The sequence below is a fragment of the Alternaria alternata genome (genome assembly GCF_001642055.1).
Source record: "Alternaria alternata strain SRC1lrK2f unplaced genomic scaffold CC77scaffold_4, whole genome shotgun sequence".
NCBI lineage: Eukaryota > Fungi > Ascomycota > Dothideomycetes > Pleosporales > Pleosporaceae > Alternaria > Alternaria alternata.
The window spans coordinates 432,265-447,045 of record NW_017306193.1 but is presented as its reverse complement, the minus strand read 5'-3'; the positions used below and the strand labels follow the sequence as shown (position 1 = coordinate 447,045).

The 14,781-nt window shown below is 50.7% G+C and overlaps 7 protein-coding genes across 7 annotated transcripts; 1 reads left to right on the top strand and 6 right to left on the bottom strand.

Moving 5' to 3' along the window:
- Positions 1-1,266: 1,266 nt before the first annotated feature.
- CC77DRAFT_1058239 (hypothetical protein) lies at positions 1,267-1,714 on the bottom strand (the record flags this gene model as incomplete). Its single annotated transcript, XM_018528110.1, has 3 exons — positions 1,267-1,301; positions 1,357-1,489; positions 1,553-1,714. The coding sequence occupies 3 exons, from the start codon at positions 1,712-1,714 to the stop codon at positions 1,267-1,269; spliced, it is 330 nt and encodes a 109-aa protein (XP_018389153.1).
- A 1,318-nt stretch (positions 1,715-3,032) lies between these two features.
- CC77DRAFT_1091920 (alpha/beta-hydrolase) lies at positions 3,033-3,991 on the bottom strand (the record flags this gene model as incomplete). Its single annotated transcript, XM_018529606.1, has 3 exons — positions 3,033-3,430; positions 3,494-3,666; positions 3,733-3,991. 3 exons carry the CDS (start codon positions 3,989-3,991, stop codon positions 3,050-3,052), a joined length of 813 nt encoding a protein of 270 aa, XP_018389152.1. The 3' UTR covers positions 3,033-3,049.
- An 837-nt stretch (positions 3,992-4,828) lies between these two features.
- CC77DRAFT_1028714 (hypothetical protein) lies at positions 4,829-6,028 on the bottom strand (the record flags this gene model as incomplete). The annotated part of the gene is made up of 3 exons (XM_018526466.1): positions 4,829-5,274; positions 5,324-5,727; positions 5,784-6,028. The coding sequence occupies 3 exons, from the start codon at positions 6,026-6,028 to the stop codon at positions 4,829-4,831; spliced, it is 1,095 nt and encodes a 364-aa protein (XP_018389151.1).
- A 102-nt stretch (positions 6,029-6,130) lies between these two features.
- Positions 6,131-6,727, bottom strand: CC77DRAFT_621000 (hypothetical protein). Its single transcript, XM_018532488.1, has one exon. The coding sequence runs from the start codon at positions 6,561-6,563 to the stop codon at positions 6,234-6,236; it is 330 nt and encodes a 109-aa protein (XP_018389150.1). The 5' UTR covers positions 6,564-6,727; the 3' UTR covers positions 6,131-6,233.
- Positions 6,728-8,407: 1,680 nt separating this feature from the next.
- CC77DRAFT_1058236 (hypothetical protein) lies at positions 8,408-8,854 on the top strand (the record flags this gene model as incomplete). The annotated part of the gene is made up of 1 exon (XM_018528109.1): positions 8,408-8,854. One exon carries the CDS (start codon positions 8,408-8,410, stop codon positions 8,852-8,854), a length of 447 nt encoding a protein of 148 aa, XP_018389149.1.
- Positions 8,855-8,995: 141 nt separating this feature from the next.
- CC77DRAFT_620974 (hypothetical protein) lies at positions 8,996-10,033 on the bottom strand. The gene has a single exon (XM_018532487.1). The coding sequence runs from the start codon at positions 9,848-9,850 to the stop codon at positions 9,137-9,139; it is 714 nt and encodes a 237-aa protein (XP_018389148.1). The 5' UTR covers positions 9,851-10,033; the 3' UTR covers positions 8,996-9,136.
- Positions 10,034-11,781: 1,748 nt separating this feature from the next.
- Positions 11,782-13,722, bottom strand: CC77DRAFT_928909 (WD40 repeat-like protein; the record flags this gene model as incomplete). The annotated part of the gene is made up of 10 exons (XM_018534080.1): positions 11,782-12,532; positions 12,582-12,688; positions 12,748-12,807; positions 12,867-13,016; positions 13,066-13,086; positions 13,136-13,249; positions 13,309-13,413; positions 13,460-13,539; positions 13,594-13,621; positions 13,672-13,722. The coding sequence occupies 10 exons, from the start codon at positions 13,720-13,722 to the stop codon at positions 11,782-11,784; spliced, it is 1,467 nt and encodes a 488-aa protein (XP_018389147.1).
- Positions 13,723-14,781: the final 1,059 nt, after the last annotated feature.

Sequence of the window (14,781 nt, the reverse complement as noted above, 5' to 3'; positions counted from 1 at the left end):
CTCGGAGCTCAACACGATCCCCAGCAGATCACAGTCCTCCGACATGTGAAACTGACCCCCACGCTGCATATAGATGGTCCCGGACCTCTCCAGCTTTCCAGCCATGCAAGCGAGTATCTTCCCCCAGACAAGTCAAGACGCGTAATTATGCCGGTCCGAGATACCGCGGGTCCTAACGCGGAAGAATTTTGGTCCCTTTTTCTTTGTTGTTGAGAGAATCCGGAAAAAATAGGAATCTGACCGATACCTCGGGCGAAGTACCACGCCACCAACGATCGTGCGGGTCAATACTACGCGACATGTACCGCGCTGGATTCAACCCCTTGGAGACAGACTTACCCCAGAATGGTAGCGCGGAGAAACTGATACATGGGTCCTGTATTGATTTTGCGGCTCAAATGTACCCACGTGCTGGACTGTCAGGGTCTGTGGGGTCAATAACGGCGTTGCATCTGGCTCGGCGATCTCGTCTCCAAGCAGCTCGAGCCGCAACATGTGTTGCGCGAAAATGAAGTTCCGGTGGCTGAAAGCAAGGTTGATAGAGGAACTGTGGGGTTGAAGATTGCGACGATGGCTAGGACCTGATTGGAAAAGGTTGGAGGAAGGCTTTCCGTTTGTGGAGACTCAAAGGAGAAACATGAAGTTCTTCCGGAACTCGCGATACAACGCAACGACGCTGTGCTGCGTAGCCTTGGGAAACACCTCTAATGATTATCTCGGTGGAGCTCGACATCGCTTACAGATGATTGTTTGTCAACTATATTTCCATGCACTTCCGATGCAGGCCTTCTAGAGTGCTGCATTAGCGCTTGGACGGATAGTAGGTCAACATGTCTCAGTCCACAATCGTGGTTATGATCACAATTTCCGAGGGCACCAAAAAATCTGCGATAGCAGGGCTATGTGGTGCACAACACGCTTGAAATCTACGTCTCTTCCGCGTCATTCGAAAATTATTGTGAGAGTGTTACAATAGCAAGATACGCACTTCGCAGACGCTGTTTTGCCTCATAGGTATGATCGGATTTCAAGACAAGATTTTCCAGCATTCACCAAATGCACGCTCTCCGGTCGATTCAATCTCTTGCATGCTTAGCGATCATGAGAGAACTTGCGATTGATTCTCAGTACTCTCGTGTGAAGAGGGCATCTAGTTTTCCTCTGATACACGACCGATCATCTGCTTATCTCTACTGGACATTCTCGAGCTTGTATTACACTCATATTCATACATGTCTTCTCCGACAGCGGCGCTTCCTCTCTTCATTATTCGCAGGCAGGATTCAAGAAATCCAAGGCAGCTGTTTGTAGTGTTAGCACTTTGCTCTTATGTTCGCAGGATCCAACACAACATACCCAGATTCTCCCCCATATTACACATGGCCGCTGTACACGATGTTACAGCATCAAAAAATGGTCCACATAAACAATCGTCGTCTGCATTCGGGTCGCAACCTGCCACTACCGCGGCTTCGTTCCAGCAGTTCATCTGTGAGGGTATCATCAGCGCATATTCTTTCATATATTAATCAAGATTCAGTAGACAACTTACCGGACAGGCTCCAACCCCGGCGACTCCAGCCCCTACTCCCATAGGTCCTCCAGGACCTGGAGGACCCTGTCTACGTGACAAAGGCGTAGACGGCGATGTGATGGGTGACGCAACAGCAACAGTCGCTACAAAAGCACTAACAACAGCAATAGTGATGCGCATATTTACGAGCAGGGATTCAGGTAGTAACGATCGTGGGGCCTTTTTCAAGCGAAAAGAGCGTGAATGTTTAGTGGTTTTCTTGGGTTCGATTCGTATTGATTGAGCAATGCGATGGTCATACAACTTCAAGCGATCCAACTATGCGCGTTCCTTATATGAAATCGGCAGAGTAGGCTGTGTAGTAATTAGGTGGGTGGTCCAAGGTGGTGTTGTCAATGCGGGCTTGTTTCGCATTTCTGCCGCACCATCGGTTACAAGATGGTGTTGAAACGGCACCCACGTACTGGACTCTTGCTTGCTACGATTAACAACGATTGGAGAGATACGGAACTCGGAATCATTTGCTCAGTATGGTGCGGATGTCGAAGCGCGCGGTTTTGTCGTTCGTCTCGAACGAACATGTTGCGATAGCTATACGTTGGACTCGTGAACGGCAACTTGCATCGTCGCGCCAATCGTCGTTATGTTACAAATTCACTTTTTACGTCAGCTGATGTTGGCAGGACGAGGATCGCTATACTCACAGCAAAGGAAATGTATGTGAGCCTAGGCGCCTTCCAAGATATGCCGTAGAGTTCCAGATCTTGTTTCTACACCTTAAATCCGCTCAGCCACACGCCGGCCTTGCAGCCTGCTTACCACAAGGCATCCGACTCTTGTTTCAGTTATATACGTTCATGCCTCGTTGGTCCTCAGTCCAAACATCAGGCTCCGCCTTACTGCCTCAGAACAATGCATACTCCAAACATGTGTTCATTTAGCAGGTGGCTTTGTGTCACCTGTACGTAGATGGAGGTCCATGACACAGTAGTCTAGGAGGAAGCCCCCAAAGTGGTAATTGCTCAATGGACGAATGCGACTATGTAGCCTGAACCTACTACTCTGTGCTTTATGGTCTTACGACGTTGATCATACTTGAGAATTGCCTGCGCAGCGCTCGAATGCTTCGCATGACGACTTTGGATGCGACAAGTTAGCCAGCCTGCTATGTGTGTGCAACACCATACGAATACTATATAGGCCCCATACCAAATGAAGGTAGGAATCCGTGAGGCAGTTTCAGTTTCCTAAGACGTCGTCGCATGGCGTCGTGGTCTAGCTGCTTTGTCGGTCGACGGAAGGATTCCATCTTCTACACAGGTCTTGCGATGCATTAAGTACTTCCACAGCCCAAGGCCCGGTGACACCACAAAAGGGGTTCGATGCGTTTCTCAAGGGCACAGTTGCGCCGGCTTGCGGCATTCAAAACAAGATATCAAGGGAGACATCAGGCTCATCTTAAAATATGCATACATCCAGTTGTCCTACTCTGTAGTTCAGCCTCACCGTCTCTCCTTATTCGCAGCCACCTTTTGCAACGGCACCTTCGATCCATTCACTCACTTGTTTCCTCTTCTCATCAAGAACAAGCGGAAAGTGGTCGCAAACAACCCTGGTAACATCTACCTTCCTTCCCTCTCTCTCCGTACCAACCCAGCTTCCTTCTATAACATCGATGGCAGTCTGCTGCACCTCCGGCAGAATGATAAGATCCTCGGCAGCGAAGAGCCAAGACACTGGAATGTCTTTATAGCCAGGGTGGGTTATTGCGTCCCCGAAACAAGCACTGTAATGTTTCCCAAATTTGGCAACGTACGAGAGACCTTCTTCTAGCGTGAGATTGTTGAAGCATATGGCCGCTACAGCCGCAGGGTCTGGCTGTGACATCCACCCATTCTACAAAAAGCATGTCAGTCTCGCTGCAATATCCACGACAATAGAAGAATCGTATTGACTCACCTCGTCTACATCGACAGGAGCGCCTTTGCCGCCTACGAGTGTCTGACCAACGCTTTCACCGAGACGTGGTACTGCGGCTGTAAGGTACGCGATACGTACTACCCCTCCAGCTTTTCCTTGCTGCTCTCGCTCTTTCTTTGTCACATTTTTTAGGCTCTCCGTGGCTGCACAGCCTAGATTGGTTACTTGTCAGCAACGCATCCGTCTAAAGACAGCGATACGGAAGGTTTTGAACTTACCACCGTAGCTATGAGCGATTACGACGACTTCATTTCCGTCGTTCGCCAGTTTCATCACAAAATCATTGATATATTTTGCGTCGTCGTACATACTTGGATGGCCAGTACCGGAGCTGGCGTGGTAGCCGGCAGGGTAGCATGGTGGCTCAAGAATATGAATATCGTACCCCCTGGCACGGAGTGGTGTTATGAGAGGATCGTACATGCTAGCCGGGCAGAAAGAGCCCGGGATAAGGACAACGCTGGGATGGGAGGACATATTTTATAGCTCCAAGAATGTGAAGGTTGACCAAAAAGAAATCGATACGATATTCAGGGACTGGTGTGTGGTAGGTACGGCGTTGTGTATTATTGAAAGTTTGTCTTGGTCTGGCGCTGATGGACACATTTCGATTTCGACGGCCGATCCTTTATATACGCCCATTATACTGGGTGTCATCCATATTACTCAGGCCCCCAATCACCGTCCGTCTTACGATACGTTGACTGCATGGTGAAAAGGCGAGTACCGGAAGCTGCGCACTAGCCAGGACCCAATCTTTTACGACCAGTTCATAAACCTCACAAAGTCCAATAACCATACTTGCGGGGACAGTTGTGGATGGAAGATGACCAAGAATACAACGAAAAAGACGAGCGGGCTATGCATTCTGACATTCTGACATGTTGGGTGTCAGAAACTAGTCCCGGATAGAGAGCGCTTGTGCAACTACCGCTAGCCACTCTGCACGGCGACGATCAGAACGGTTTAGTAATGAACATCAGACGTCCATGTAAGTACGCCCAGTTGCTGAGTCAAAGTTCTTGGACGACTTAGAGCGGATGGCATGAACATCAATCGGTAGCGGTATGATAAAACCAGATAAAGCTCTTGGATATGAAAAGGAGGGTGAAGAAGGGATCAGACTATTTCGTTCCAGTTCATTCCAACGAGGACTTCAGAGCATAAGGTGGGCGTGGAAGTGAATTGGTAGGCAATATCAATTAAATTAAGAAATTAAGCCAACAAGAAGAAAGCTCAGGATATATATATTGCTAAAGCCGATATCTGCAGTTTCCCTCCATCGAACTACCGGCGACACTTAGGTCAATCACTCTAAGCATTAATGTTGCCAGAGTCCTTGGTGGTAAGGTCGTAAGAAGCAGCGCAGATGACCGAGTACTCATCTTGACCGTAGTAGTAGCCAGTGTTGACAGCGTAGCTTGCATCCCAGTGCTGAGTGTAGAGAGCGCAGTAAGTACCAAGAGGAACGCCGTTCTTGGTCAAGATGTAAGAGGTGAAGAAGTTGCAAGGCTTGTAATCGCCGTTGGCGTCGGCGAGGTGCTCCTTGTCGAACTTGGTCTGCGACTCGCAAGCGGCAGCGCAGAGGCTAGGGTCGTAAGGGTTGGTGTTGAAGAGACGCATGCCATTGTAGGTGTCATAGTCCTGGCCGTTCTTCTTGATGTAGGGAGCGTTGATGGCAGCGGGAAGATTGGCGGGAGCATTGAAGTCATCGACAGCGGGGGCGCCCTTGCATTCGCCCTTGCCAGCCTTTGAGTATCCTTGGCTGATATTAGCAAAAGATATGTGAATAGAAGGAAGAAAGCTTACCGTTGCTGCCAGTGATGACAACGTGGAAGTCACCACGGTACTGGCCCTGGTTGGTAGCCGACGCCTTGGCGACGGGGTATCCGTAGATGGAGCACTTGATGTTGGTCGTTGGGAGCGGGTTCTGGTCGCATCCGACGGCAGGGTCTGTGGTAGGGTCGCGCTCAAAGAAGATGTTGAAGCCAAGGCAGAACTTCTCGCTGTCGCAGAAGTCGGCGCACTTCTTAGGGTCGTACTCGTCCAGAGTCTTGTAGGTCAGGTAGCCAATCTGTTCAGTGGAACCGGTTTGATCATTGAAAGACTCGACGTATCCTTTTGGGACCTCTGCTCCCTTGGCCTTCGTCCTGAGCTCGCCTTGAGGGTCAAGGTAAGCGTCCACGGAGCCATCACCAGGCACGGTACCAGCACTATTCCGATTGTTAGCCACTTGGTTGAAGTGAAGGTGTTCTGAATACAAACTTACCCTACAGGCTGGACCTGGCAGGAGTCACGCTTCTTGACCACAACACCTCCAGTCTCGACGGCAGCAGCAGCAGACTTGGTGGCAGCATCCTGGTTGTAGGAGACGGGAAGCTCAGCTGTCTCTGTGGCCTGGGGCCCGAGAACAGTGGGAGTGGGGACGGCCAAAGCAGCCTCGATGTTGATCATCTGGGGAAGGGCAGCAGCCATGCCGCTAAGGGCGGAAGCAGCGAGAAGAACGTTACGCATTTTGAATGTTGCTTGGTGGAGATGGTGACTGTGGAGAGAAGTGTTGTCGAGATGCCAGTGAAGCTTGCTGAGTGCTGCTGTGGATGAAGATCATTAATTGACGAGAACAGACGTCTTACTTATACATCGTCAGGACATCATCATGGAATACATGGGGCATGATTTAGCCGAGCCCTGTATTGCTAGCTGCAAGCCGCAGTTGTTGCTAAAGCCGCTCGATAGCGCTTGGCGGCACGTATCCAGCTGGCCATGTTGGTCGTGAAGTCACACAACTTGACCAAATCGGGCCCAAAATGGCGAGTGTGTCGAGCTTGATGGACCAGAATGGAGCTTTGGAACAACGATGCAAGTTCCAGCTGTACTCCGTTGGCTTGTGGCTTGCAGACTCGTTGTGCCCGAAAGGTATCGTATCGCGATGGGCATGGGTTGGAGCAAGGGATGGCATTGAGGAATGATACGATCGCAAGCCACAAGTGTGGTGAAGCGCTGCACAGATCGCGTCCACCGAAAGGTCCAGGAGGAGTGCCGGGGACATAAACAACCCAAAATAGTGACGGGAGAGCGACTGAGGCTAAAGCTTAACGCACGAACGGGCCCCTTGTCAGTTGCCCACGCTGATCTCCTTTAGCGAAGTCAGGATGGGACGGGAGATAGGTCAAGCCAATTTCCACAAACGTGCTGGTATTCAGGCACCGTTCCCGCACCACCAACACCAATTCGACCAGAGTGGACAAGCGTGCCCCACTTCTGATAGCGCTAGCACGCTGGCTTCTGCGATTTCGAGAAATCCTCAACAACACCCTTACATGGCAACAGCCTTATCTTGCCAATGAGTCGTAATTCATCGTTGTTTCATCGAATCATGTTTGGACGTTGACGACTGCTAACGTGAAGTAGGGTGAAGTACCTGCCAAACTTCCTGTAACCACGCTACGACGCAGCTATATTCAGTGCCCTGACATCGCCCCGGTAGGCGGTCGACACCTGCTGCCTTTTTGGTAAAGCGTCGAACCCAAAAGCGGCCGGTGAGCCCACGTCACGAGGCTGGCGTCAAGGTGTCAATATTGGTCTACGGTACTTATCCCAGTTAGCGCACAGAGACCACAGCCTTTTGCAAGGCCAGACGCTATCTTCCTCGTCATCCGCCCTACCGGTTTGGGATCGTCGATAGGATCCGGTACCGATACTGTGTTCTCACATGGCTACCGGTTCCGCTCATACCAACTGGCTCGCGTTTTCTGGGAACCATGGAAACATCAGAGCTTAGCTGCCAACCTTGCAGTCGGAAATTTTAGGCACCCCACAGTATTCCAAACAATGCCATTACCCTGAAGATATCCGTTCGGTACCTTGAGTTGAGTCAGATAAAGTCCTCGCCCGGCGGTCTGCTGGATAGCTCTTGGCGCACTTCACTCCGCGGATCTAGACGCTGCGCCCACGACGAAAAACGTCCGACCAGACTTGGAGTCTGCCACGATGGCTGTCTCTAGAGGCGGGCTGAGATGCGGGGCTACTCCACAACTGTACAACAACGGGGATGAAGTCCACGGTGAAGCCGATGGTGATTGTCATGCATGCACGACTAAACATGTCACTTGCATAATGCTAGTCTTCGCGAAGGTTCGGAAGCGAGCAAATCTCCACGTGTGACTGCCGAGTGCTGGAATGGACCATGCCTGTAAGGCTGGTCTCAAACAATGGACTCACAGTGATACATAGCAGTGAAGAAAGAGCACTGTTCACGATGCCTAGAGAACGTTCAACCGGAAGGTACGGCGCGTTGTACGCTGACTCGACGCACCGTACCATGGTACACATTGTCTAGAGAAAACTCTGTATGGGATGCGAAGCCCTACGCACGATGCTTGGGCATCAGGGTCCTACTTCTTCCCCACCTTTGTTGTTCTGGTACCTTGAGGCTGGTACTAGATGATCGTGTTCACGCCAAGTGGACCTCCAAGAATCACGCAGCCTTACTAGAACTCAGCCTTCTACTCAATCATGCCCAATCAGAGGCTATTCAGCGAGAGAATTCAAGTGTCTGCACCGGTGAGCATGGATCCAGAGGATGCACTGCGGTGCTGCATATGTTTTGACGCTTACTGCACGTCTACCAGAGACGACGGTGCCGAAGTCCCGATTCAGCTGCCATATGGACATGTGTTTGGTGGCACTTGCATTACGAGGTGGATGCAAACCAAAACAACTTGCCCACTTTGTAGATTTGGGTTGTTTGACGTTGAGTTTGACCACAACAATGAATACGGCTTGTGGATAGGCGAGCACGAGCATGACTCAGCCATTCAGCCTTCCGGAGCCTTTTCGGGACACACTTCCACATATTCGTTTGCTTTTGACTTTCCAGGGGAGCGAATCACAATGAGTGAGCTAAGCTATTCTGCGGCTCGCAGCAGCACAGCCGCACACCGCTCCTTCGACGCCCGTTCCGGCAGCACTCTCTCAGCTACCCCACAATACGCCACGCAGCCTTGTCACTCCCACGCCCAGATGGGTCGCCGCTATGGCCGTAGGAAGACCTCGACATCCCATCTCGAGAGCGAAGATGTCTGGATCACAGCGCTAGGTCAGAAGAGAAATGATGTGGCTGCAGTCGGGGTAGACGACAGCTGGACCACGGCGCCCGGCGATGATATGGACAAGGCCGATGAGCCAGAGTTACATTGGCAGCTTTACTTACGCGAGGCGACAGCACTAAGTCTTCTGGATTCTCTGTTCGATGACTTGGTTGCTGGACATATGCAGTGGATGGCGGAGCTGAACCAGGCACTATACGACTCATACGACGTGTTCGATTTTCTTGTTTGATATCGATACTCAAGCGCAACATTTGAGTGCTACAGGTCCGTCTGAGAAGGGGTTGTGTCTTCTCAATCTAGTCCTATGGACCATGTCTCCCTCTATACGGGTTGAGGTTCAGCATGTGTTACTTTCATTCAACCATCCCAAAGTTCCAGTGAGGCTTTCATAATTTGCGTCACGTAGTTTACACACGTCTCAAATCATCGCGCATTCTCTTGAGCGTTATCACAGTCTGCTTATGCGAATGTCGGCATTCCTATCAAACTCGATGAAAAGGCCAAGTTAGCCTCACCAGCAGAGCTTCGAATCAAACGCCTTCGTATCCCATACAAACTCTGCATTGTCACTCTCCCAAGACCCAAGGCTTTCCCGAGAAGCTAAAGGACTAATCCTAGGACCCAATTCCGGCTTTCCCGCCCCATCTCGATCATTACTTCCCCAGCGGCTCTCCACACCGGTGGGCTGGTACAGATCCATGGTCTCTGATATGTCAGTGCCCTTCGAAAAAGCTACATATCTTCCAACTGGGCCATGAGATCTATCCACCTCAAAAGATTGTTCAATATGTTCGTCGCATAGTGGCCTCGCGCGCGATCCAGTTGTGGTAGTCAAGCGTGAAACGACCGGCACGCGAGTTCGGCAGTGTGGATTTGAGCACCAGAAGTTGCCTGGGGTTTTCGGAAATGCGCTACGTATGTTGGCCATAGTGTGTATTGTAGAAGTGATGACACTGAGTTGGCGTTGCCTGTTGAGAACCTTGGTGACTGGCGGCACTGTTACCGAGGTTATAGTCTGTGCGTCGTATGCTGCTAATGATAGTTTATCGATACATGTTGGCGCCTGAGCGTGGGGTAAAGTATTGGTGGCTGGGAGGACGGAGTGTGAGAAGTTTCGTGGGAAATGGGATTTCGAGGCGAAGCTTGGCCTGAGAAATGTTGTGCATTCTGTGCATGTACACGATATATTGGGCGGTATTTCTGGTGATGACAATTTGGAGAGCATCTCTATTGTCCAGGCTTTGAGTTTAGTACGTTTTTGCGCTCTTATTACTATATCACAATGTTATCTTTCCCTCCCGTAGTCTTTCCATCTTTAAGGCAACTATCTGTAAGAGACGCAATGTCTCAACACACATGAACGTTCTCTCTTAGAATCTCGACTTCTTTGTTCGTTGCCGTGAAACAAGATATCTGGAGTGCAGGCCTAGACAAAGCCGTACCGAAGGCGTTGGCCAAAATACCATGTTTGGCTCAATTTGTTTAGGGTCTTTTGCGCTTTGTTTATTCGCCTGCATCCCTGTAGCTGCTCTACAGCGTCTTTCAATACAAGACTTGTGTAGTGTCAAAGGATAACGAGATGGACTGTCGTCACACTGCAGCAATCTCATCGGGCGCAATAGAGTGTAGTGCAAATAGAAACATTTCGTAGCGTCCACGTGGCGGGAAAAGCAACAAGAGTCGAGCAATGTTCCGATAAGCTCTGCTGCCTTGCGTAAGAACAGAGCGGCGTTTATGTTGTTTTTTCCTTAGATAGATAGCCGGCATCATTTCCGGCATGCTGCAGGAGTGCCGTGTTTTAGATCAAGTTTGTGGAAAGTGCTGCGCACTTATGCAGACCCTGTTTGGGTTTGGTTCGGGGAAGGCGGCTTGCGTGGGGGCGTTTGCGCTAACTTGTTCATATGAAAAAGGGCTGGTGATGCGCAGCTAAATCAATGTTACACTCTGCCTTTACCTTTTGATTGATTTTGCGAGTACCATATCGCCATGATATTTGCGCGATTCCCGGGATATTTTGTTGATGGTTATTGGGATATGGCTCTATACGGAAGAGATTCCCTCATACTGCATCGATGATCTCTTTCCCCCTACATTCTACTTTTCTTTTCCATTTAACCGAATTCAAGTGTTCCATTTATTGTAGCTCCAATTTTAACAAGACCGTATTGGTATCAGTCTTGATAGGACACATAGCATACACACCATAGGTCAAGCCGCTGCGTGGCGCAAAAATAGTCGTCATTGTAACCAGCAGCTTTGTGGGATGCCCTGTCAAGACAGCGCATCCAGCCTTTGTGTCCATAAGAAACAGAGATATCGAACTGTGCGGGTTGTGAGCTTGTTGATATGGTGAAAGTAATGTGCTCCAGTGATGTGGTTGTAGTAGAGGTAGTTGTAGTAGTGGTGTGCGTTAGCATGGAAAGAGATGCCGGTTCTGGTGAACTATGCATGTTGTAAGCGTGCATACTGTCCGAGTTTTGTTTACATGTGGTAATGATCAAAATGTATCTATGGCTTGTTTCGAGGTCTACACTGTATTGCGACAAAAGTGGTGGGCGATACCAAGCTTAAGAGATCGTGTTGAAGATGAACACAGGCTTGAGAAAACGGACAGTGTTTGAAGTCGTGTAATTTCCCGTGGTACGTCCGAGTGGCAGACTCCCAGCGCGTGTTTGGCTGCCTAGAGAACCTATTGTAATCTGTGTCAACCTCAATCCCTTCTATTGTGGCCGCTGGAAACTATGCCCGATATCTCTATTGCGAATCAACCACTTTTATCTCGCTAAACATGGACCAACAGTGGCTTTTGTAGCCAATGCAAGCCAATGGAAGTGACTGCGGTGATGCTGGTGACATTACACCGTCGTGCTCGGGTATACGATTATCTTATCCGTATGCGAATCTACCGCTTCCGATGTGACTGTGCAAACTCCCTTTCATGAATTGGGAGACTGGACACATACTCGTCAAGAAGAGGCCTCAGATCTTCTTCAAATAACTCGTTTTGATCTGCCGCCATCTGTCGCCGCAGCGCATGTGCCTCACAAAGACCTTCTAGTGAGTCAATGATCTTCTCCTTGTCTGCTCATACCATGTCAGTTAACGCTTGTCCTAGGCCAGAATTCGAATGACTAGGGGTGTTGGCGTTCGGTTAGACTAACTAATCTTTGGGTCATCATCTTGCACGGGTATCTCTTTATCTGGGTCGATTGGAGGAACACCGCTCTCTCCCCAACGGTTGAAAATGTTGATGGTACCACAGTCACCGACGCCGACACACCACTGACCGTCACGGCTCCAGGCGAAGTGGCGGAACGCGAAAGCTTTGTACTTCGGAGTCTCGACGATTTTGTGAGCTTTTACCGAACGAAAAGGATCGGATACACCTCGATCCCGAGGTTGTTCCTTTAGCTTCTGCTGTTTGGCCTTAGTGTTACCCGAGCCAGCGCTGATAGCAGATGATGCAGTGGATGCAGAGCTTCCTTCTCGCACGTGCCTAGGTAGAGCTGGTGGTAAACCTTTTGTGCTCTGAGAGCCATCTTCTCCGGTACCAGAATTCTCCAGGCGTTGTAGATCCCAAAAGAAGGTCTTGCTTTTCTCGTTGCCTGCGACCAAGATCGGGTGTCGGCCAAGCTCGTGGAAAACGGAAAATCGTATGTAGAATTGATTAGTATGTGGCAGTTCGAATTGTAAAAGCCTCTGGAAGCGTCCGCCCCATGCTGACCGAGTACTTGAAGTAGAGTTTGCTGGGATAGTAACTGGGGTTCTACTGTGAACTGCGCTCGAGGAGGGAATCGGAGCGGGAGGGACTGTCGAACGGTCGGAGTTGAACTCGTCAATACTCCAGAGTATGATCTTATTCTCGCGACACGCATGGCTTAGGATCAAATCATCGTACCATTGGACACTATAAGGAGTAAGCGACCATTAGGCAAGGATCGAGAAAGAGAAGCTACCAGTCAACGAAGTCGGTATGGATCTCAGTGGTGGAGAAATGCGGATAGTGCACTATGGCTGGCTTGTCGGTTCCAGCGTGCTTGTCGAGATCATCGGGTACAGCCCACTTCACTCGTCAGAATCTCTTCTTCAAATTGTCAGTAGGTCAGGGTTAAGGCATCCTACCAGATTGATCCTAGTGTCCATACCTGCCGTTAGGATGTACCGTCCTTTAGGATGGTATGCCTACCAATGTCAGCATATTGTATTGGCCAGATTGACAAGCCACACACAAGCGTCAGCACCTGGTCCTTGTGGCCTTGCCCATAACAGATGGCTCCGAGGGGCTGCTTCTCGTGCGACGGGTGCAAGCTCCATATCCGGAGACTATGGTCAATGCTCACAGATGCGAGAATAGTGGGGTCTACTGGGGATATGGCAAGGTCGTTGACAGACTGTTGGTGTTAGAGAGGCCAGGTCGCATCAGGGAATAGATATAAATACATCGCCATGACCTATCAGCGTCTACGTGCAATGTCAGTACATGCAGCCTGACTAGCGATATAGAGCATACCGTTGCGAGCTTCCCCGTTCGGACGTTCAGAACCTTGATGCGAGAGTCGCCGGTTACGCACACAAGAGGGTCACCATTTTCAGCCTGGGACCAAACGACGCTGTTGTAATTGAGCTGCTGATTGCAAGAAGTAGAGTGATTAGCTAGGCCGAGCCATAGGGTTATATGCCTACCTTGTCGTCGGGTGCACCGTGTTCTGTGGTGTTCTCTTCGTCTTGGAACCACCGCAGAATCTCGACGGTGCTGTTCTTGCCCAATATGCACCTACATATGATAGTCTTGGCTGATGAGTACAAGGCTGACGGCCTACAGGGTGATACATACAAATGGACCTCCGCATACAGCGAAAACAGGATCGAGACCGGGAGCGGTATAGGGATAGAAATTTACATCGTAGAACTGGGCTGGGACGTGATGAGTATTGCATGAAGTGATGGTTAATGCGCATCCTGACTCACTGGAGCTAAGCCTAGACTTGGTTTGGGCCTGGGGAGGTGTTAGTGGTGGCTAAAAGGTGCGCGCAAGGCATGGGTTACGCCTAGTCTCACTGTGCCCCTCAGAGTAGGCAGTTCCCAGTTGCAGTCCATGTTAGCGTGCATATGATGGAGGTGATATGCAGGGCGCGGGTCTCGTGGCAGGTAGCCTGGGTCCGAAGTTGAGTATGCCAATCGGATATTAGGACGAGGCGAGGGCGAGGGACAGGGCTCTTAGTCTCAAAGAGGCTATCACTTGCAGCAAACAGGTAAAGGACGCGTCGACGCGGAAGAGCAGGGCAACGGAGCGCCGGTTTGTGCGCGGCCCAACAAGAAGGGGCGAATGAGTGGAGAGAATACAACAAGTGGAAAGAGGGAGAATGAGTCTTGCATGTGGCTTGTGGCGTAGTTTGGGGGATGATCGTCGATGATGTTGTTCGGTTGAGGGCTCGGGGTGACAAGCACCAAGGTCGGCCAGGACAGTACCACCAGCCAAGGCCAGCAAGGGAGCAGGGAAGGCCGGCAGCAGTGCAGCTCGATGCTGTGTGAAGCGGCTATCGCCCTGGGCAGGAGCTGGGGGACAGGTGGTGAGAGCAAGTCGGAGACGTGTCCGTGAGGTGTTTGGTAGTGCTAGCGCGGCAGTAGAGTTTGCATATCTATCGTCTACGGCAGTCGTTGACGACGTCGGTACTGCCAAGGCTAGTCGCATGGGTGACAGTTGCACGTTGCAGGCAGTGTAGATGCGCATTCCAGCCTCTCCATCCGTCGTGTGCGACGCGTCCAAAGCCGACTGCTCGGTGTGAATGGCCTGATGCATCATCCCTCGTCCTCCGTACTAGGACGACTGCCGTTGCCCCGCGCCGCTGCCGACGAGCTGCTAACCGCCGTTGACTGCAAGTCTCGCGTCGATCCTTGGGCGGCGCAACAAGGGTTCGCCGTTCGTCAGCTCATTTTCTGCACATAGCTTGCATACCTCACCCTACAATCCTATCCCATCGCATCCCAGGAGCATCCTCTCGCATCCTCTACGCGTCGCAGCAATCCTTTCGCCTCATCCGGCCGGCTTTTTCTCCCCCTGCCAACCAGCAGTGCTCTCAAAGTCCCGCCATCCTGGGCTTGGTCACGGCAGCCGAGCCAGCTCCAACGTCGACGCTGCTCACTTCGCTGATTTAT